We start from the raw sequence: 23,854 nt of genomic DNA on the forward strand, positions 1-23,854 counted from the left end.
ATCCCACCAGAGGCCAGGCTAGCTCCCTGCAGGCAAGGTCCACATTTCTGGCAGTCTTCCTACTTCACCAGAGGACAGATAAGCATCCTGAACTACAGAGACCACTGAAGCTCCCTGAAAACCATGCAGAAGTCTCCTACCCAACCTGAAGCCAGGCCAACAACCTGAAACCTAGAGGCCACACACATAGCCAGAACTCCAGCTCCAACTTGGGCAGCAATTCCCTTCTGGACCAGAGACCATCCATACAATCAGAAGTCAAGCCTCCAACTCAGGCAGAGACTATCTGTTCAACCACGGGCCACTCTAGCAAGAAGACCAGAGAGGAAAACATCCATCCAACAAAGCTAATCCAAAAATTGGCAACTACACCTATAACCATTTCAAGTCCAGATGACTAAAAGTCAGTGTAAGAACATAATCAACAACAGCCAGGACAATGTGCTGCCACTAGAGCCCACCCAACCCATTACAGCTGGCCCTGAACATTCAACACAGCTGAAGCATAAGAAAACTACCTTAAAACCAGGTTTATGAAGATGCCAGAGGCTCCTAAAGAGAAAATAAATAAATCATTTAAAAGAAAGGAAGAAAAGACAAACAAAAAATGGAGGAAATAAATAGATCCCCTATGGGATGTCAAGAAAATCAAGGGAAAAAAAAGATAAAGGAAACAAATAAAATTGTTCAAGAACCGAAAATGGAAAGTGGAGCAAAAAAGAAAATACAAACTGAAGAAATTCTGAAAATGAAAATCCCAGGCAGGCAAACAGGAACTACAGATGTAAGAATTGTCAACAAAATACAAGAAATAGAAAAGAGAATCTCAGGCACTTAAGACACAATAGAAGAAACAGGTACATCAATCAAAGAAAATGTTAAATCTAAGAAATTCCTGACACAAAACATCCAGGAAATCTAAGACACTATGAAAAGACCAAGCCTAAGAATAATAGGAATAGACAGAGAAAATACCCAGAAAATTGTTTAAACAAAATCATAGAAAAAAAAATTCCTAACCTAAAGAAGGACATGCTTATAAATGTACAAGAAGGTAACAGAATACCAAATAGATTGAATCAGAAAAGAAAGTCCCCTACCACCTAATAAGCACCAAACACACGAAACAAAACAAAGAAAGAATATTAATAACTGCTAGGGGAAAGGCCAAGAAACATAGAAAGGTGGACCTATTAGAATTATACCTGACTTCTCAATGGAGACTCTAAAATCTAGAAGGTCCTGGACAGATTGCTGCAGACTCTAAGAGACCACAGATGCTAACCCATACTATTATACCCAGCAAAACTTTCAATCATTAGAGATGGAGAAAACAAGATATTCCATGATAAAGTTACATTTAAACAATATCTATCCACAAATCCTGCCCTATAGAAGATACTAGAAGGAAAAGTTCAATCCAGGAGGCTAACGACAGTCACAAAAACATAGGTAATTATAGTATCACACCAGAACAACCCAAAGAAGGAACACACACATACACACACACAGAGTACTACCACCACCACCAAAATAATAGGAATTAACAATCATTGGTCATTGATATCTCTCAATATACATGGACTCAATTCCCTAATAAGAAGACACAAACTAGCAGAATGCATGCAAAAACAAGACCCATCATTCTGTTGCATATAGGAAGCATACCTCAACATCAAAACTAAACAGTAAGTCAGAGTAGAAGGTTGGAAAAAGATTTTCCAAGCAAATGGCCTTAAGAAGCAAGCTGGTGTAACTATTCTAATATCCCACAAAAGGGGCTTCAAAACAAAATTAATCAAAAGAGATGAGGAAAGACACTTCATAGTGGTCAAAAAAAATCCACCAAGGTGATGGTTCATTTCCCAACATCTGGGTCTCAAATGTGAAAGCACCATTTGTAAAGGAAACATTACTAAAGCTTAAATCCTGCATCGACCTTCACACACTGATAGTGGGAGATTTCTATACCCCATTCTCACCAATGGACAGGTGTTGTGGAAAATCACTTTAACTCAGTAAAGATGTGTTACCTTTATTTTTTCTGCATTTGTTTAATGATGTAAAGATGTGTTGCTTTGCTAGCTTAAGGCACCTGACTGGTATAATAAAATGCTGAATGGCCAATAGCTAGGAAGTAGAGGGATAGACAGCTGATAGAATAAATAGGAGAAGGAATATAGGCTTGAGAGGAGAGAGGGGGGAGAGAATGAGAGAAAAAGGGAGGGAGATGCCAGGCAGATAGAATGAGTAGGAGGAGGATAAAGGCTTGAGAGGAGAGTGCAAAAGGAGGGAATGAGGGAGAAAGAGAAGGAGATGCCCAGGGCCAATCAGCTAGGCAGCCACCAGCCAGCCAGACATAGAGTATGACATACAGAAAGAAAGAAAGGTTAAAAAACCCTAGGTAAATTTATATATAGATTAAGAAAAACACATTAAATAAAGTTATAAGAGCTAGTGGGACAAGCATAAGCTGAGGCTGAACAATCATAACCAATAAGTCTCCATGTCATGATTCGGGGCTGATTGGTGGCCCAAATGAAAGTCTATTGTTAGCCTGAGAGACCAGCACCCATGGCCACACCAAGGCTTTTGAACAAAAGGCATTGCATAGTGAAATGTAACTTAGAACTTTTTTTATGAGGGGTAATGACTCACATGATTTGACAGTCATTTTTTTAATATTCTTCTTCAGCTATAATTCTTCTTTACAGCTTGAATTCTTCCTAGTTCTAATTCCTTCTTGTTCTCCTCTGTACTACATAGCTATATACATATTTTGCAGGCTTTTTTTTTTCAAATAGTAATATGAATTACAAGGCTACCTCTGAAGGTCATGGCATATTCCTTGAGTAAATGATGAGGGGCAGAGCTATTTACCATGGCAACACAAGGTTTCAAAGGTTCCTGGTGTAAGACTGTGACCAGAGGCCGGAGACACAGTGCCTGGTGAGACAAGCTGAAGATATAATTGCATAGAGAACCCGTTCCCTATCAGCCAGCCTTAGTGAGTGAAGAATTGGCATGAGTTTTTTTTTTACATTGCTTTGTGTTAATAACCTTGGTTAGACACCTATGACTTTGTCTTTGTGCATATCTGTAAAGTTTTTAATTTATGATCCATTTACAGAAACATTCAGTCTAGTTCAAACTTGCTCTGAGGTAAAAATGAGCTAATTTTGTGTGTTTTGTCTAGACTGGGGAGAAATTTTTGCTTTCTATGAGTTGGAGGAACAAAGCAGGCTTTTAAGTGTCTTACAGTCCTCGTAGGACAATACATGTAGCTATGAAGCATATCCTAGTATGTTTTCTATATATAAAAATTTCGGCCTCAACTGAATGACCAGGTTTGGCTGTCACCCTATGGGAGAACTTAGCATTTAGAGGAGGGGATGAGGGGTGGATTGGGGTGGGGGTTAGGCGGGAGGGACGTGGGAGGAGGGATGAGAGGGGCATCTATGGTTGGTATGTAAAATGAATTATATATATATATATATGTATATATATATATATATACATATATATATAGCTTAATAAGAAGTCATCTTCCTGACCATCTATAAATATATGTGTCCATAAGATTGAGATGTAATCATGAGATTACATATACATGTCACATTAAATTAGTGCAGGTATTGAGGAAATACCACAGCTGTTTTTGTACATGTGAAATTCCAGATAGGAGTAACCGTCCCCAGAGTGAGTGGTTCTGAAACCCTAGCTTGAATGGGATTCTCCTCCATCAGAGAATCATTCCTCTTGTAGGTTGACATCTGAATTATCAAGTGCTATAATCTGTATTTGTGTCATGGCCTGTGATAACTCATGATAAAAGCCTTTCACAGACTCGTCATTTAGACAAAAACTAAGAAATAATGGAACCAACAGACTTTATGAACAAAATGGACCTAAAAGATATCTACACTACATTTCACCAAAACAAAAAGAATATATCTTCTTCTCAGCATCTCATGGAATCTTATCCATAATTGACCACTTACTCAGTCACAAAACAAGTCTCAACAGATACAAGAAAATTAACACAACTCCCTGTGCCTTATAAGACCACCATGGATTAAAGCTGGATTTCAAAGAAGACATAAACAATATAAAGCCTACAAATTCATGGAAACTGAACAGCTCTCTACTGAATGACTACTTGTTCAAGGCTGATACAAAGAAAGAAATTAAAGACATAGAATTCAAAGAAAATAAATACACATATATCCTAATTTATGGGACACAATGAAAGCTGTTAAGAGGAAAGTTCATAACACTGAATGCCTACATAAAGAATTTGAAGAGGTCTCATACTAACAATGTAACAGCACACCTTAAAGCTCTAGAACAAAAAGAAGCAAACACACCGATGAGGAGTAGAAGGCAGGAAATATCAAACTGACTGATGAAATAAATAAAATAGAGAAAAATACAAAGAATCATGAGAAAATCAACAAGATAGATAAACCCTTATCCAAATTAAGAGGCAGAGAGAGAATAGGGGAATATAACAAAAGACAAGGAGGAATTGTAATGAACCATTAGGTTATACTGCAAAAACCTGTACTCTAAAAAACTGGAAAATCTAGAAGAAATGAATAATATTCTTGATACATAACACTTACCAAAGTTAAATCAAGATCAAATGAACAATTTAAATAGACCTATAACACCTAAGGAAATAGAAGTTGTCCTTAAAATTCTCCAAAAAAAAAAAAAAAAAGCTCATGGCCAGATAGTTTTAGTGCAGAGTTCTACCAGACTTTCAAAGAAGAGCTAATTCCAATACTCCTCAAATTACTCCACAAAATAGAAACAGAAGAAACTTTCCCAGATTTGTTTTATGAGGCCACAGTCACCCTAATACCCAAACTACACAAAGACTAAACAAAGAAAGAGAATTACAGGCCAATATCCCTCATGAACATTGATGCTAAAATATTCAATAAAATACTCCAAAACTGAACCCAGGAACACATAAAAAGGGCCATCCACCATGGTCCAGTAGGGTTCATCACAGAGATCCAGGAATGGTTCAACATAAAAAATCTGTCAATGTAATCCATCATATAAACAATTGAAAGAAAAAAACACATGATCAACTCATTAAATGCTAAAAAATCCTTTGACAAAATCAAACACCCATTCATGATAAAAGTACTGGAGAGATTAGGATACAAGGGACATAACTCAACATAATAAAGATAATATACAGCAAGCTTATACCCAATATCAAATTAAATGGAAACTCAAAGCAATCTCACTAAAATCAGGAACAAGACAAGGCTGTCACTCTATATCAATTCAATATAGTACTTGAAGTTGTAGCTACACCAATAAGACAACTAAAGGAGATCAAAGAGATACAAATTGGAAAGGATGATGTCAAAATATCTTATTTGTAGATGATAGTATGTATAACTGACCCCAAAAATTCTACCAAGGAACATCTAGAGCTTACAAACACCCTCCAAAAAGTGATTGGCTAGAAGATTAACTGAATAAAAGATCAGCAGCCCTCCAAATACAAATGATAAACGGGCAGAAGAAGAAATCAGGGACATAGCATCTGTCATAATAGCCACATACAATATAAAATATCTTGGTGTAGCTCTAACCAAGCAAGTGAAAGGCTGGTATGGCAATAACTTCAAGTCTTTGAACAAAGAAATCGGAGAGGATATCAGAAAATGAAAGATCTCCCATGCTCAGTGATAAATAGGATTAAAAATAATAATACTGGCCATCTTACCAAAAGCAATATACAGATTCAATGCAACCCCTATTAAAATCCTAACACTATTTATTACAAATCTTGAAAGAACAATACTGAACTTCATATGGAAAACTAAAAACCGAGGATAGCTAAAACACTCCTATACAATAAAAGACCTTCCATGGTATCATTATTCCTGATTTCAAGCAATACTACAGATGTATAATAATAAAAACTGTATGGTATTGGCTTTAGAACAGAAGGGTAGATTAATGGAATTAATTAAAAAAGATGGATGTAAATCCATACACATACGGATGCATGATTTTTGACAAATAAACCAAACTTATTTAATACAAAAAAATAATGTATCTTTAACAAATGGTGCTAGCCTAACTGGATGTAGGCATGTAGAAGAATGTAAATAGATCCATATGTATCACCCTGCACAAAAAACAATTCCAAGCCTATCAAATACCTCAATTTAAATCCAAGTAAGCAGAATCTGATAGAAGAGAAAATGGGAAATAGCATTGAACACACTGGCACAGTAGAAAACTTCAAAAAAAAAAAAAAAACTATACCAATAGCTCAGGTACTAAGATTGACAATTAACAAATGGTACTCCTGAAACTAAAAAGCTTCTTTAAGGGAAAAGACACTGTCAAAAAGAGAAAATGGCAGCCTAAAGAACGGGAACAGTTCTTCACCAATCCCACATCTGAAAGAGGGTTATCAAAAATACATAAAGAACTCAAGAACCTAGATATCAACAAATCAAGCAATCCAATTAAAATGGGGTACGGCTCTATCAGTGAATTCTCAAAAGTGGAATCTCTAATTAATGAATAAAACTTAAAGAAATGTTCAAAATCTTTAGCCATCAGGGAAATGCAAATCAAAATGACTCTGAGTGTCCATATTATACCTGCCATAATAGCTAAGATAAAAAAAACACATGTGTCAGCTCATGCTAGAGAGGATGTGGAGCAAGAGGAACACTTCTCTTTTTCTGGTGGGAGTGCAAACTTGTACAGTAATTTTGGGAATCAATATGGTGGTTTCTTAGAAAATTGAGAATCAATATACCTCAAGACTCAGCTATACCACTGTTGGGTATATACCCAAAAGATGCCAAATCACACCACAAGGACACTTGCCCAACTATGTTCATGGCAGCTTTATTCTTAATAGCCAGAACTTGGAAACAACTTAGATGTTCATCAACTGAAGAATGGATTTTAAAAAAATGGTGTATTTACACATGGAGAATTACTCAGCTGTTAAAAAAAAAATGACATCATGGAATTTACAGGCAAATTGATGGACCTAGAAAAATTCCTCCTGAGTGAGGTAACCCAGACTCAGAAAGACAAACATGGTATATACTCACTTATAAGTGGATGTTAGCTGTAAAGTAAAATATATCCATGCTACAATCCACAGAAGCAGAGAAACTAAGTAATAAGGAGGGCTCAAGGAGGAGTGCTTGGTTCTCCCTGGGAAGGGTAAATAAAGTAGATTTCGAGGGTAATTGGAGGTAGTTGGGGATGGTAGCAGGAGGAATCAGGTAGGGGTAGTGGAGGAGGAAAGTAATAGATAAAGTAGATTTCGAGGGTAATTGGAGGTAGTTGGGGATGGTAGCAGGAGGAATCAGGTAGGGGTAGTGGAGGAGGAAAGTAATAGAAGAGACGGCAGGAAAAGGCAGGCATTTCCAGGTGAGGTATAAACCTATTGCAATGGAAACTCCAAGGAGTATACAAGAGTGACTGTAGCTAAGACTCCTAGCAACATGAAATATATAGCTTGAACTGGCTATCTCCTGTATCCAGGCAAGACTTCCAGTGGAGGGACTTGGAAACCAAACCAGCCATATAACCTTTGACCTACAAATTGTCCTGCCTACAAGATGTGCTAGGGTAAAGGTGGCACAGAAATTGTGGGCTCGGCCAACAAATGACTGGTTCAACCTGAGACCGAGACATAAGAGGAAACCCACCCCTGACATTGCCTGGAACACCAGGACCCAAAGGATGGATAGCCCAGAGACCCAGGATAGAACCAAATAATACAAAAAATTGGCAAAAAAAAAATCCATGTAATAATCCTAATGATATTATGCTATACTCATAGACTGATGCCTAGCACAATTGTCATCAAAGAGGGAGGTTTCATCCATCAACTGATGGAAATGGATGTGGAGATCCACAGCCAAATATTAGGTGGTGTTCAAGGAATCCTGAGGAAGAGGCAGAAAGATGGATGGTAGGGGTCAAGGACATCATAAGAAAACCCTCAGAATCAGCTAACATGTACTCACAGGGACTCAAAGAGATTGAACTAATATGCAGGGAGCCTGCATGAAACTGACCTAGTTCCTCTGCATATATGTTGCAGTTGTGTAGCTTGGTCTTCTTGTAGGACTCCTAATAGCAGGAGCAGGGGCTGTTTCTGAGTCTTTTGCCAGCTTTTGGGACCCTATTACTTGTACTTGATTGCCCTGTCCAGCCTTAATACGAATGTGGCTGCCTAGTCCTACTGCAACTTAATATGCTGCCATGTTTGGCTTACAACCATGGGAGGCCTGCTCTTTTCTGAATAGAAATGGAGGAGGAGTTGGTGGGGGGCAAAGGGTAGGTGGGGAGAGGAACTTGGGGGAGAGGAGAGAGTGGGATTTGTGGTCTGGATGTAAAAAAATAAATAAAAATGCATCATTAAACAGAAAGATTAATCAAGACACAGCCATGGAGTCGAGCAGTGGTGCACACCTTTAAACCCAACTCTCAGGAGGCAGAGACAAAAGCAGGTGGATCTCTGTGAGTTCAAGACTAGCATAGTCTACAGAGCTAGTTCCAGAACAGCTAGGGTTACACAGAAAAACCTTATCTTGAAAAACAACAACAACAACAAGAACAACAACAACAAAATGACTGTATTTCCGTATCGTATTGGTGTCAGGTGTCATGAAATAAAATTTATTTGATATGGTATTTTCATCCCTATTTTAACTTCTTCTCATCTTGTAAATACTTGAAGTAGTTCCCAAATCGTCATTGATTAGATGCCTTAGAAAAGCCAGCTCTCTTTTCTTTTCCTATTTGAAGTGTTAAGACAAGTAAGCATACATGTTACAATTCAATACAAATCATATTTTAAAGGAAGAGTCAAGAAAAGAATGATGGGAGTGAGGGAAGGGCAAGAAAGAAGGAATTTTACATTTAAAGCCCAACAGTTAGCAGCTCATACCATTCTTAGTGACTATTTTGAATTAACAGTCATATTCAAAGTCTGAATATAAATAATATTTTGAAATATGTGTAAACTTCTATCTACCTATTGTCTATCTATCTATCTATCTATCTATCTATCTATCTATCTATCTATCTATCTATCTCCTATCTACCTATCATCTGTCTATCTATCTGTTTATCTCTCTCTCTCTCTCTGTGTCTATCTTTCTATCTGTCTATCCTTTGTGTTATATACAAATTATTCTGGTTGGTTTTAGGTTAGGTGATCTGAAGCCTACATTAATAAAATGAAAGAGATCCCTTCTCTCCTCTGGAGGTTAATTTCTTCAACAAATTTCAGGAACCTCTTTAGTTCTATCCATAGACCTGTGTCATGGGGACTCAATAAGACTTCAGTGATGACAAAAATTCATCATTATGTACAATTTCGAATGCGTGATGTGTTATCCACAAAACATGCTCTGAGAAGTTAATTGTGATGATCACCGGTTAGAAGAGTGGTAGTGATCAGATGGCTAAGGGTCAGAGAACTATAATTGGAAGGTATGTTATAACACATCTTTTCCAGAGGTATTGGAACAGGTTAAAAGTGACATAACTTTTAAAGGCTATATAGAGAATAAATGGAATCCTTCCATTAAAAGTTTTCAAGGTGTTTGGGGGTTTGTTTTCATGGTTTGCAGTATCTACTCACCCACACTGGTGCAGCTTTCCCCATCTGTACCCAGTGTCCAGCCTTCGTAACAGGAGCACTTGACCATGTGCTTGTGCTGCTCACACACTTGGCTGCACCTCTGGTGGGAGGCACAGTAGTCCACAATTTCACAGGTTCTGTTGTCTTTCTTGAGCTGGTGTCCTTCTGGGCAGGAGCAGACAATTCCTCTTCCAGGAACAACAGAACAGTGGTTGCTACAGCCTCCATTGTTCAGAGAACATTCGTCTGTCAAAGGGCAGATGTTTTCAGTCATATTGTTTGTCTTATGCCATACTAGTCACTGATTGAATTCTCCAAGTATGGAATTAGAGTTGGGGATTTTGTACCCAATATAAGACAATCTCCCCACAGTCACGGGACTATAAATGCTGCTTGAAATAATGCAATGTCAGATTTATTTCTAAATGATAAGAATTGGGAATATAAATTTTCATTTATATTAAATTTGTAATATAGCTTACATTTGCCCATAAATAGTGTTCCATACTTTTGTTAAAACTGGGAAAGTTACCCTCAACCTTTCAGAAGCAGTGCAAAATCAATTGTAGATGTCTTCAAAGGAGACACAGACATTGATTATTTCAGTATTTAATGACTATAAATAAACACATATATGTTCATATCTAATTAACATCATAATGACAAGTAGTTTTCTTTGTGCCTCATGCCCTATATATTGGTTGTTATGATTAATTCAATGAGGTCATTGAAATGTAATACATAATACACAAACAAATTTACACCTGAATTTTGGCACAAGTAATGAGCAACCATATGAATAACACACATAATTGCTAAAGAAATGGACTGATTCCTTCATGCCATTTGTATTTAACTTTATATATATATATATATATATATATATATATATATATATATATTATTCTTTTAATCACAAAATTTTAGGTTCTAGAGAGATATAGAATACTTCTAATTATGTTTATCAGCCTGATGTTGACTAGGCAATTAAAGATATCTTATTATTAAAATTAAAGTTTAAAAATAGGATATAACTTCTAAAATTTGGGCCAGTGTGGGAAAATTTCAAAATGTCATGATCTTGACTGAGATTTTTTTTTTTTTACAGCTCTACTGTCCCCTACGGTTCCCTAGAGTATCCTACAGTTCCCAAAGAGGCAACAAGTACACAAGTACACAGCAGACAGGCAGGAGCTTCTCCATATTTCCTCAGGAAAAATGTTTGAGCTGGGTGTGAATGCTTCTAATCCCTGCATTAGAGACATCGAAGCAGGCAGATCTCTGTGAGTATGAGGCCAACCTGGTCTACACAGGGAGTTTGAGACTGGCCAGTTCTGCACGGTGAGACTGTATCTTAAAACAAAACAAAAGAACAACAAAAATCACGCAAAATAGACACACACACACAAAAAAAACATTTCTCAAAACTGATCTAGTTGTGCTTGTTCAGGCAAGTGCTAAAAGGACTATTGTGTAATGATGGACAAATTGTAGTAATATTTACAGGTATAATATAATATTTCCTGGTGCTGCTACTATATTTCTTGTAAAAATGAGCCGAAATACAAGGCATTCATAAAAGATTCCTATATTTTAAAGTTTTCTGATGGTTTACCTTTTTCCATACTATTCATCATTATTAAAACAGTTGTAGTAGTAAGAAAAGGAATATAATTCTATTAGCCATTATTCTTTAAGAATTCACTTCATAGTAGGTATTCTTTTGTGAGGAAAAATAGATTTATTTCCAAATATGCTTGTTCTCCAGTAATCATAATCACTAAATAATTGTAGCCATTTTAAAATATTTTCCCTATTTTAATTTCACTGATACTCTTTTTCAAGAGAATTACTGTAAAGAAATGCCATTGTGCACAACAGGTTAAAAAATAACATAAAATAAAAAGGAAGAAGTTTTCACAATGTTTTTAGTTTATTTCAAATATCACTTTTATCTTAGCTCTAAGAATGTCTGATAAAATAGTTCAGTGGAAACAAATGTCTGACAAAATAGTTCAGTGGAAACAAAACTCACCTTGAAATCTAAAACAGTGTACAAGTTAAACATCAGTATTCTCTCAGAAAATGCATTGCCAGTTCTTTAACTTTTCTCACCTTTGAGGCGGGGGAAGGGCTGAGTCCTGCCTCACCTGAATGTACCAGGCTTTTCCATCCCCCACATGGGATAACTTACCCTTTTGGAAGAGGAGATGAGGGATGAGTTGGGGGTTTAGTTGGGGTGGGGGGAGTGGGAGGAGGGATGAGAAGGGGATCTGTGGTTGGTATGTAAAATGTTTTACTATTAAAAGATAATCTTATAGAATTATAGAATCTTTGAAAGAAATGTTGCTTTATTACGTACCTTTTAAAATGGAGTGACAACAATTTTCACACAACGCAAATATACTACTGATGCTCAGTTTCATGCAAACACAACTCCAGGGCCAAGCGTAGCCTTTCACTCCTTGGATTAATAAATTTAGTCATCCTTTCCTAGCCATTATCACTTATAGCTCCAGGAGGCTACTTGTTCTTATCATTCTTTAGACTTTTTACAAATGCCTCCTTCAGTATTGTTTAGCAAACATACCTAAATCCCTAAATCTTCTACATGAGAAGTCTCTGATCTCCTCAGAATGGAAAACTTATTTTCCTTCAGATTTATTGTTTGACATGGGAGATAGTTATTCCAAGTTCTTTTAGAGTTTGTTGCATTGATTGTTTTAACCAGTTAAGCATACTCAGGGAAACTGTTCTACAAAGACTTCAAAACAGACACAGCAGCATAGCAACAGTCTGCCTCATTATCCAGCTTCTCCCTTTTGCTGTAACAAACAAAAACAAAGTTTCTTCTGTAAGGTTTGAAGATTGCTCAACATCCACACAATGGTGGGGAACTGCACCCTACAGGTCAGCAGTGAGAAGGCTTCCCTGTTCTTAATGACTCCCGTCCGTAATTGCTCAACTGTGGAATTGTCAGGAGTTAGAGATGTAACCCTTGCTGAGCTATGAAACTGGTAACGCATAATCTAGTTTTCCTTTTCTGTTGTTTTCAGAAATTCTGGATCAAATCTTATTATTTTAAAAGGCCATTTAGTGCCTAAAAGTTATATATAAGTTTTAATGCGAAAAGTCTCTTTTGAAGGGAATAAATGGAATGAATGAGTATAATGATCATAAGTAGATGTGAGTACACTGCAAGGGTCTAATATCTGGAGAGAAGGAAATGGGACAGAACAAGCATACCGCAAAGGTCGCCTTCATCTGACCCATCTGGACAGTCCCTTCTCCCATTGCAGAGTTTCTCTGGCTGCAGGCACACGGAGGTGTCATTAGCACAAGGGTACTTGGGTGGTCCACACAAGAAACTGTCACAGTCTTCTTCATCAGACTGATCCTCACAGTCAACATCTCCATCACAGACCCAGGCATTGTTGATGCATCTCCCTTAAGAGAATGAAAAGAAAATGCATTTGAATTTTGTAATTAGATCCCAGTAATGAATGCTCAGTATCATTTCTGACAGAGACAGAATTACTTGCTATTAGTAAGAAATCTATTTGCGGATCGTTTGAGAGTTTGTTTTCATGATAGCATTAGGATACTCTTTCTCTGCTTGTAACTGCTCTTAGAGTGTGAGCATTGGTGTTTTCTTCAGTTTCAGATTATCTCCTGTATTGTTCAATAAAAAGGGATTCTGTGGATAGTTCCAAGTGTATAATAACTTCAAAAGTTCACTTTAGAAGGACACTCTTTATGCCAGTGATTTCACAATCTTAAATTCAGGCAAAGACTATTAGTTATGACCCAAGCTGAATTTTAGGCAGATGCTTTATTTTAGGAAAAGTGGCATTTTAATTATACATGGAACCTTAGCACTTCAACACTTTTTACCTATTTGTCTTGAAATGATTATGAAAGTTGCTTCATAAAAGAATGTCAGCCCTGGATAACCAACGTAAGCCTGAGCACCAAAGACAACACTCTGTGAAGAACTGCCAGCCCTGATTTCAGGTTTCTATAAAACCAAAGTAGCAAAAGGAGCTTGGACTCCACACAAAAACAGATTCGTTGATCAGTGCAGAAGACTTGAGGACCCAGTATTAATTCATGAGTCAACAGACACCTGAATTTTGACAAAGATGAAAAAAAAAATCAAACAAATAAGACACACAGGAGAAAAATATTTGAAACAACTGTTGCTAAGAAAATTTGCCATCTACATGTAGAATAATGAAACTTGATCATTCTCTTTCATCATGTACAGAAATTGATTTAGAACACATGAAAAATTCAATATTAGGAGCCAGGTTTTGTGGTGCACATCTTTGATCCCAGCACTGGGGAGGCAGAGGCAGACAGATCTCTATGAGTTCAAGTCTAGCTTGGTCTACAAATTGAGCTCCAGGACCAGGGCTGTTACACAAAGAAACCCTGTTTTGAATAAATAAATAAATAAATAAATAAATAAATAAATAAATAAATAAAACAAAAAGCGAAACAAAAGAATGCTCCATGTTATACTCGAAACTGAAACTTAGAAAAAATAATAGGAAATACATTTTAGGCTCTAGGTTTTTATATAGGACTCTGGTCACCTAGGAAACAGGACCAACAATAGACCAATGGGACCTGATGAAATTGAAATACTTCTGCATTGCAAAGGAAACTGCTAATCAATTGAAGGGGAGGCCTACAGAATATGAAAACAAAACCAAAAGCATATGCTATATGTCTAACAGTGGATTAGTGTCCAGAATATACAAATAACATAAAAACCTAAACTGCAAGAAAACAATTGAATCAAAAAGTAGGCCTTGAAATGAGTGAAGGGTTCTCACAAGAAAAAAATAAAATGTCTATGAAACATTTAAACAATGTTCACCATCCTTAGCCATTAGGGAATAGCAACTTAAAACTACTTTGATATTTCATCTTACCCCAGTCAGAATGGCTAAGATTAAGAAAATTAGTTGTGACAAATGCTGCTTAGGATATGAGGAATAGAGGAACCTCATGTGCTATTGGTGGAAGGGTAAACTGCCACAGGCTCTTAGAAATCAGTGTGGGGACTCCTCAAAAAAACTAGAAATAGATATGCCACATGACCCACCTATACCAAACCTGGGCATACACCCAAACAACTTCATTTCCTGTTACAAAGACACATGCAAACCCATATTCATAGCTTCTCTACTCATGATAGCTAGGCATTAGATACAACCCAAATGTCCATCAATTAATAATTAGATAATGAAAATGTGATATCCATATTCAATGGAATTTTATTCTACTATAAAGAAAAATGAAATTATGAAATCATCAGGTAAATAGACAGAACTGAAAACATACTGACTGAGGTAGCCCAGTCTGAGAAATATAAATGCTACATATTCTCACTCATAGCTGGATCTTTCGATCTGTGGGTTTAACTGGGTATAATGCTCTTTCTAGATTGCCATAGGATTTCAGATATGGGATGCATCTCATGGTGTCAGTAGATGTGTCCCAGGGACCTCTAACACAATATAAGTTATTGCTGTCTCAATTGCCCACCAGAACTCCATGTAAGGATATTATTGCTGAAGACACCACACACTCATCACAAGATATGGATAAATCATGTTGGTACTGACTACAAAGTATTCTTCTTGTTTCAGCTAACCTGTATGGTACCAGAACGTACTACAGCAAGTAAAAAAGATTCTACACACACATACACACACACACACACACACACACACACACACACACACACATACTCACAAAACAAGTGAGAGGCAAAGTGAAGACAACTATTGCCATCTGACCAAAGATTAATATACATGATGAGGAAGGAAATTCCCAAGCTTAGCAAAAACAAAACAAAAAAAATAAGTAATGGTGCTTTATAAAATGGGTGAATTTCAATTTTCCAAGAAAAACTACAAATCACAAAAAAAATTCAAGTTTGTTAAATATTATTAGTCACTAGGAAAATGTAAGTTAAAGCCAGGAGTCACCATCTTATTCTAATTAAATGGATGTAAAAAGTAACATTAAAAATATCAAATTCAACCAGATGAGATTGCTCAGTGGATAAAGATGTTGACTGCCTGACTTGATATGAGTTCAATGCCAGGACATATTGTAGAAGGAGAGAAACAACTCTTACAGATTGTCCTCTGACCTTCACACATGCACTGCAGTGTATGTGTATGCGACACACCTACAAATAATAAATAAAAACAAAAAATAACAAACTATTTTAACATTTAAAAATAAATATTGACCAGGATGTGACAAAAGGGAACTCATATACACTGTTGTTGCTAATATAAATGTTTTGAAAACTAATATTGAAGTTTCTTTAAAATAACTCAAGGTAGATGTGCCACAGCCCCTCTTCTGGCTATATATCTAAAGGAAATAATATCAACTTACTAAACAGATAACTACTTGCCATGTTTATTGTGATAATTTTCATAACAGCTAAAAAGTGAAGTAGGCCCATGTGCCCATTAGTAGATGAATAAACTATATTTTTTGAGTGGACTTCCATACACACACACACACACACACACACACACACACGTGTGCAACTGAATGTTAGTCAGTATTAAAAGAGAATAAAATTTCTTTCACTTCTAGCAATATGGATGGAACTCGAAGGAATTATGTTAAGGGAAATGAATCACGTACATAAATCTAATGCTACATGTTCTTTCTCACATGTAGTGTTAAACAAATAAACAAAACGTCTATCAGAATGTAGAATAGTCATTACTAGAAGTTGTCAAAGGAAGAGGGGGGTTGATAGATCAGTGCGCATTTGATTCATATGTTAGAACAGCATACAGAGTTCCATTAATATGTACAGATCATAAATTTCAATAAAAACTATACAAATATTACTGGGCATATTTATCTAACATACAGAGAGTTTTGTCAAACTGGTAGGGTAATATATTCTAACATGTGTACAACATTTTAATGAAATAATATAAATACAGGGTGTTTAACAGCTCTTGAAATTTAAAACATTAACTAAATGTTAGTTTGATGTCATTTCTCTTCTATTAGGCAAGTCAAGATCAAAATGTTGGATAAGTACATAGATTTGAGAAGGGTGCATTAAAGCCATCAAATGTTGAAGGACTGTACATTGGAGTAACTTTCTTGTAGGACAAAGTTTTTAAAAGTGTGCGAATACAAAATTCATCAAATCTTTAAAACAAGCAATCTAATTTTGAAATTATTACATGCAGTGGTGTATATCGGTGTTTTGCTTGTTATGGAAAGACTGTCAGAAATTCAAATTCTCATCCTAAGAAAGTAACCAGGATTGAAGCATAATATACTGTAATAGTGAATTCAGTGAAAGAAAATGAACACAGCATACTAAGAAACCATCTTATAAGACATCAATTTTAAAAGGTGTTAACCAAACAGATGTGGGCTTCCTTATACATTAAAAGGATTCACATATGTATGACTATGTATGATTTCACTTCCATAAATGCGTTAGTGTATGTATATGTATGCCTTGGTGTCCTCAAGAGATTGGTTTCAGGAAATGCTACAGATCCCAAGTTGGCAATTTGCAAGTCCTTTATATTAAATGGGTGTAGTATTTGTCTATAATATGCCCATGTCACTGGATTACTTATGAAACCCAAATTTAATACAGTGTAAATGTTAAATAAATATTTGTAAATATTACTTTGGGGAATAATGATGTGAAATATATATTAAATACATATTCAGTATAGACACAATATTTTTTCAAATATTTTTAGTCAGTAGTCAGCTTATTCCATGAATCTCAGAACCCATAGCTACAGAGGGAAATCTCTCTAGAAGACTGTACAGAAAATTAGATAAAGGTGATTGCCCACCCATGCCAAGTAAGAATTAGGCGCCAACAACACAGGGCAGAGCAAGGTAGACTGAAAAATACTTCTGTGCTGTATTATCTTCCTCTGTCTTACATCTATATAACCTTTCTGTAGAATGTGGATTGGTTTTAAAAATGATGATGACGATATGCTTGTACACCTGCCCCAAAGTCCAGCAGACTGAACAGACAATTATACAGCCTGTACATCCAGATGTTTTGTGAATTACTCTTTCACAGTGGCCTCAGAAAACAAAACAAAACACAATGAAACAAAATACATAGACTCTGTCACCTCCAATGAGGAAGATACAATCCAAATAAGAAGACTAGATAGATGCATAGCACACAATTGTTCTCTGAAATATGGAATTCCCTAGTTAAAAGATTAAATTGTGTAGAGTCATCTGCGAGTTTAACACCATGACAGGGGATTTCAAGAATGGAGTGGTTTCCTCCTTTGAGGTGGTGAATCAAGGTAACACGTCCCCTCTCATTAGGCAACACCAATCAATGCATCCTGACATTCTCACCATGGACTCCAGACCAGCAGTAGAACAACCATATCTACAAATCACTATTGATCTTTTATCATCAAAATAACAGTGAATCTACATGCTATTACTAATGGAGACTCTACCTGTGAAGGTAAATAAATCATATTCACAAGATTGTCTCCAAAGTTCTATTGTACATCATGAGAAATATGAATTAATGTTAGGACAGAGCCTAGAGCCTAGGCCCACCTTTCAAATTTAAAAAATTCCCCTCCTTTCACAGTTTAGGGGGAGTCTGAAACTGAAGTCCTTATTTATGTTTTGTTTTTTTTTTCATCTTTAATTCTAACAAAAATATAGGTAAAGTAGACCTAACTTGTAAGTTTCAAGAAATTTTTAATTTATAATCATTAATTAAAGAAACTCCGAAGCAAATAGCCTCAGTAAATACATTCTAAGAATGATGCTTTTTATTCAATCTGGATCAAGATGGATCACCATCTGTTGAAGTCACTGGACATGAAGTTTTGGACAACCAGATACTCTGAGATACTCTGAGATGCTGCCACCTTCAAATAGAGGATGCTAAGAGATGGACCACACTGGTACCAACAAAACAAACACAAATTAATATTGGTCAGATGTGCTAGAGGAGTTATTAATACTTTGGAATGATTAATAAATATCCAATGTTATAAAAATTAAACACCCCAAAATATTCCAAAGTTCTCCCCTTATCTGTGAAATAAAAGTTTGAAAATTAGGCCGGGCGGTGGTGGCGCACGCCTTTAATCCCAGCACTCGGGAGGCAGAGCCAGGTGGATCTCTGTGAGTTTGAGGCCAGCCTGGGCTACCAAGTGAGTTCCAGGTAAGGCGCAAAGCTACACAGAGAAACCCTGTCTCGAAAAACAAAAACAAAAACAAAAACAAAAAAAACAAAACAAAAAAAAAGTTTGAAAATGTGTTGAAGTAACACCCAAAGAAGCAAAACCTTGCCATTTACAAATTCTTTCTTAGAGTGGGCAAAAGTAGTAATGGATGATAGTTAAGAAGTAGAGTTCTATTTTCTGATTTATTTGTATTGTGTTTTTTTAACCTGATAACTATAGTGCAAGACTTTATTATGGTAATTGTACGTTTTTACTTCAAGTCAAGAAAACTAAATTGACCAAATAGAAACAACAAAGCTGAAAAACAACAAACCCAACCAGTTGGAACATTGGCATCTAGTACAATTACACACTGTCACATACATGATCAAACATCAGGAGGACTTTGTTGAGTTGTATGCTTGTGTAAAATACAATCCATACTAAATACCATCATAAAGTCAATATCTCAATGAAAGTTACATGTATTTCTGACTATACAAAATAAAGTTTTGACCATTTTTTTTAATTGAGAACTTCTGGTTGTGGGTTTTTATGGGATTTCTGCAGGTGTGAATGTGTGGCTTTTGTGACTATGTGCATTTCTTGTGCCTTCTTGGCTCTTTTTCTTAGATGGTTGTTTTTGTCATATTCCAATTTGTTTATTTTGGATTTTTCTTGTTTTATTTTATTATTATTCCTAAGATGCTTGTTGTTTTAAAGGAGAGACAGGAAGGTTGTGGAAATGAGTGGTAAGAGAGGTGGGGAGGAACTGGGAGGAGTAGGGAGAGGGAAATTTTGGCCAGGATATATAGTATGAAAACATTATTTACATTAAAAGAAAAAAAGATTCATCAAAATGCAAAGACTATGAGGGGAAAAAATGACTTTTTGTGTCCCACTTCACTAATGTGTATCTTTTTTTTTTTTGTTTTGTTGTAAGTTTGTTCATTTTGTTTTGTTTTATAGCCATATTGGGCCTGGAACTCACTAGGTAGGCCATACTAGCCTTAAATTCACAGAAATCGGCTGCCTGTGCCTGCCAAATACTCAGATTAAAGGTATATGCCACCACATAGGGCTAGAATCTTTATGAAAGTTAATTCATGTTATTAAAGGAAACTTTGTCTTCTAGAAAAAACTCAATAACTAATATTAAGAATATGAAGGCTAGCAAGATAGCTCAGAGAGTAAACGTGCTTGCTGCCAAGCCTGAGATCCTGAGTTCAATCACTGGGGCCCAGACAGTGGAAGGAGAGAATAGATTCCTCACTTGTGAACTATACATGGAGCCATGGTATGTATATGTATGCCCGCAAACAGAAAATAAATTAAAATACTTTAGTATTAAAAAAGAATATTAGAATGTGGCTCAATGCAAAGAATGCTTGCTGTACAGGTGTGAAGTTCTGAGTTTGAAGCTGTAGAACCAAGGTCAAAGGTGAGTGTGAATATCTGTATCCCGGGTATCCTGTAGGAAGAAGGTAAACAGAGACAGGAAAATCCCCAGAATCTAATGGCCAAGAGAGCCTGGAATACACAGCAGAGAATAAAATACTGTGTCTCAAACAAAGTCTAAGGCAAGGACAGACAGACAGCCAAGTTTCTCCTCTAACCTTTGCAATACACCTAAATTTATACACATGAATGCATACAGAAATACTCTCCCTCACACACAAAGAATATTAAGATGAAGAGAAAAGAATATTTGAGATAAACCAATGTGTTAGATGATATATTTATAATACATTTATAACACTGCTATCTGACTTGCCATTTCTGTTGCAAATGTTTTCAGTGCTCTGACAGTTCTGAGATTCACTCTGAATTAGAAAATATTTATTGTGCATTACATGTTTAGCTAGCTGTTGATGAACATAGGGACATGAGAGCTACAAACTCTTGAGGGAGTACCCTATTGTTTATATATTTTCATTTGCCTTCATAGCCATTTGAGATTCTGTTGTTTTTCTTGTTATATCAAGCTCACTGATTAGGAATGAAAAATAGTCTAAAATTTAAAAAAAATAAAAAGAAAAAGAAAAACAAACTGGTGCAAAATGTTGATCATAGTGGAAATAATAGGCATTTAATCATCAAAGACTACCGTGAAATTTCAAGAATATAGAAAATTTTTATAATTGGAAGGTTGAAAAGTTATATTTTATGAACATGTTTTTTTAAATTTTATTCTAAGGATGATTTTCTTAATATAGTCATGACCTATAGCCGCAGAATCATATATCCCGAATTATATGGATTATTTTCAGGTATGATTATAATCACATCTAGTTTTAGACATATGTGCTTAATATACCTCACACAGTGGATGGATACTCCTCTTAGCTAAATTCATTAAGTTAGGTGAAGGTGGGACCTATTCAAAAAGAAGCAATGAGTCATTGTTGGATTATATATCATGAAATGTTGATTACCAACTGAAGGTATGCTTTCTAAACTTTCGACAATGAAATTTTTCCTTAACATTCAATTTCCTTGGTTATGGTTTGATAAGAATCCCATTCTGAGTCTAGAACACATTGAAGCAAGCATATGTGAGGGGCAAATATAGGCAGTGTAATATTACCAAGTGATAGATTGTGCCAGCTTAACGATAAGCCATAGTACTCTAGGAGGGAAGAAATGACTGATAGAGGCAATGCAGAGACATTAGCAAGATTAGAAATTGGACACACTCACAAGCAAGTGCAAAATATGTTTTCTGCTTTAGATGTGAGTGTCTAGGAATGAGGATGCTATCAGCAGAAATGGAGAAATGGCTCTTCAGATGAAAGTGGGATGTTGACCAGTGAAGGAGAAGTGGATGAGATCTACATGAGCGGACTCGAGGGGTGCGAGGGCAAGGAGTGGGGGGAAAAGGAGCAGAGTGGGAGGGCAGGAATGGAGATACCATGATGGATGAGGACATCATGGGAATAGGAAGAGGCAGGGTGCTGGGGAGGCTCTCAGGAATCCACAAGGTTGACCCCACCTGGGAGTGTTATCAGTGGTCTAGAGGGTGCCTGGACTGATCTACTCTGGTGACTGGCCTAATGAATACCCTAACTGTCATCATAGAGCCCTTGTCCAGTGACTGATGGAGGCAGATGAAGAGATTCACAGCCAGGCACCAGGCTGAGCTCTGGTAATCCAATCAATGAGAGAGAGGAGAGATACTGCAGGCGAGGGACGTAGAGATAATGATGGGAAGATATGCAGAGATGACCAGCTACACTAGTGGAAGCCCATGAACTATAGACTAGTGACTGTGGAAGCCCCATGGGACTGGACTAGGCCCTCTGGATATGGAACATGGTTGGTGGCTCGAACTGTTTGGGGGGCACCCAGACAGAGGGATCGGAATCTGTCCCTGGTCTATGGGCAGCCTTTGGGGAGCCCAGTGCCAGTGGTGTGATGCCTTGCACAGCCTTGGTGCAGTGGGAAGGGGCTTGGACCTCCCTAGGCTCAGTGTGCTGGGCTCTGCTGACTCCCCATGGGAGACCTTGATTTGGGGGATGTGGGGATGTGGGGTGGCTTGGGAGGGAGGGCTTGGGGGTGGAAGGAGAGAGGAGATGGGATCTGTGGTGGTATGTAGAGTGAGTAGAAAATTTCTTAATAAAGAAAAAAATGAAAAAAAAAAGAAAGAAAGTGGGCTGTTGAGAAAAGTACTGAGATTGTGATTTCCAAGTTGGGGCTGAACTTCAGGATAGAGCTTTACAAGGCAGTTACCTGAACAAACAAAATTATATGTAATGCCTAACCCACATTGTATCCTCAATAGATATTTTAAAAATGAAACAAAAAGAATCAACAGAAAAGGACAAGGAAAAACGAAAATAAAAGGCAAGAGATTTAAATGCTTAGGTGGGAACAAGAGACAAGGTGAGGAAACCACATTGGAAGAGACCTGACCTGTGGTCAAGCACTGCAGTGAGAGGACAGGCTGCAGTGTCCACAGACAGAGAAGCTCTGGGCAGGCTGCGTTCCAGTCAGTGTGCATATGCTAAGTTCTTAGTTTCATCATTTCTATTTTATGTGTCAGGAGCCTGGAGCAAATGTTTAGTACATCATCTGATGTCATTCAGTTACTAAAGTACAGAGATGGTCTCAAGACAGATCACTTTGAATGGAAGAATTACTTCTGATGACTCAGAGAGTAATTTGCACCAATGGCAGAATGCAAGGCATGAAGGGATACACTGAACTCAAGACATGAAAGTACACAACACAAGGGAAGGTGGAAGACAGGGAGGAATAAAGTTGAAAGATTGCTTTTTGGCTGGTTGTTGGACAACATGAGTTTAAGAAGGGGATGATAATTAGTATGGAGAAAGAAAATGAAGAACAAGAAACAAAGATGATAAAATTTCCTATACACACTGCCTCATAGAATCACATTGTAAGTATCCTTAAAACAACAACAAACAAAACAAAAAAAGAGGACAAGGTTAATGTAGTCAGAAAGTTTCTCCAGTCCCACCAGGCCACTGTAGTCCCATGGCCCGCTTATAAAATAATCACCCAGAAACTTATATTAATTATAACTGCTCGGCCATTAGCTCAGGCTTATTACTGATCTGCTTGCACTACCTATACTTCCTGTCTGGCTACTGGCCAATTAGCATTTTATTTATCAACCAATCAGAGCAACACATATTCACAGCTTACAGAACAACATCCCACAGCAGGTTAACCTTAGAATAAACACACAGGCAAAAAGTTATAATTTTCACAGAGAAAAATCAACAGCAAAATGTACAATGCTCATGAAAAGGAATACACAAAGTATTTTATTAGTTTTGTGACACATAGATAATGAAAAGCTTCCCATGTTATTTGTGTGAGAAATAAATGAAAGTATTCCATTGGCTGGTTATAGAAAAGGAAGATCCTTTTAGGTCTAAAACTCCAGATTAAACTCGCTTTTCACATTGCATTTGCTGATCTAACA

At 36.7% G+C, this 23,854-nt stretch overlaps 1 protein-coding gene across 1 annotated transcript in view; it reads right to left on the reverse strand.

Annotated features, from left to right (window-relative positions):
- Lrp1b (LDL receptor related protein 1B) overlaps positions 1 to 23,854 on the reverse strand; it is a 1,617,914-nt gene that overhangs the window by 702,942 nt on the left and 891,118 nt on the right. The window contains exons 22-23 of the mRNA XM_059258831.1: positions 12,908 to 13,108; positions 9,662 to 9,907 (exon numbers count right to left, since the gene is read on the reverse strand). Coding sequence (XP_059114814.1) covers positions 9,662 to 9,907; positions 12,908 to 13,108 — 447 coding nt within the window. The remainder of the gene's footprint in view (positions 1 to 9,661; positions 9,908 to 12,907; positions 13,109 to 23,854) is intronic.

The sequence above is a fragment of the Peromyscus eremicus genome, chromosome 4 (genome assembly GCF_949786415.1).
Source record: "Peromyscus eremicus chromosome 4, PerEre_H2_v1, whole genome shotgun sequence".
Lineage (NCBI taxonomy): Eukaryota > Metazoa > Chordata > Mammalia > Rodentia > Cricetidae > Peromyscus > Peromyscus eremicus.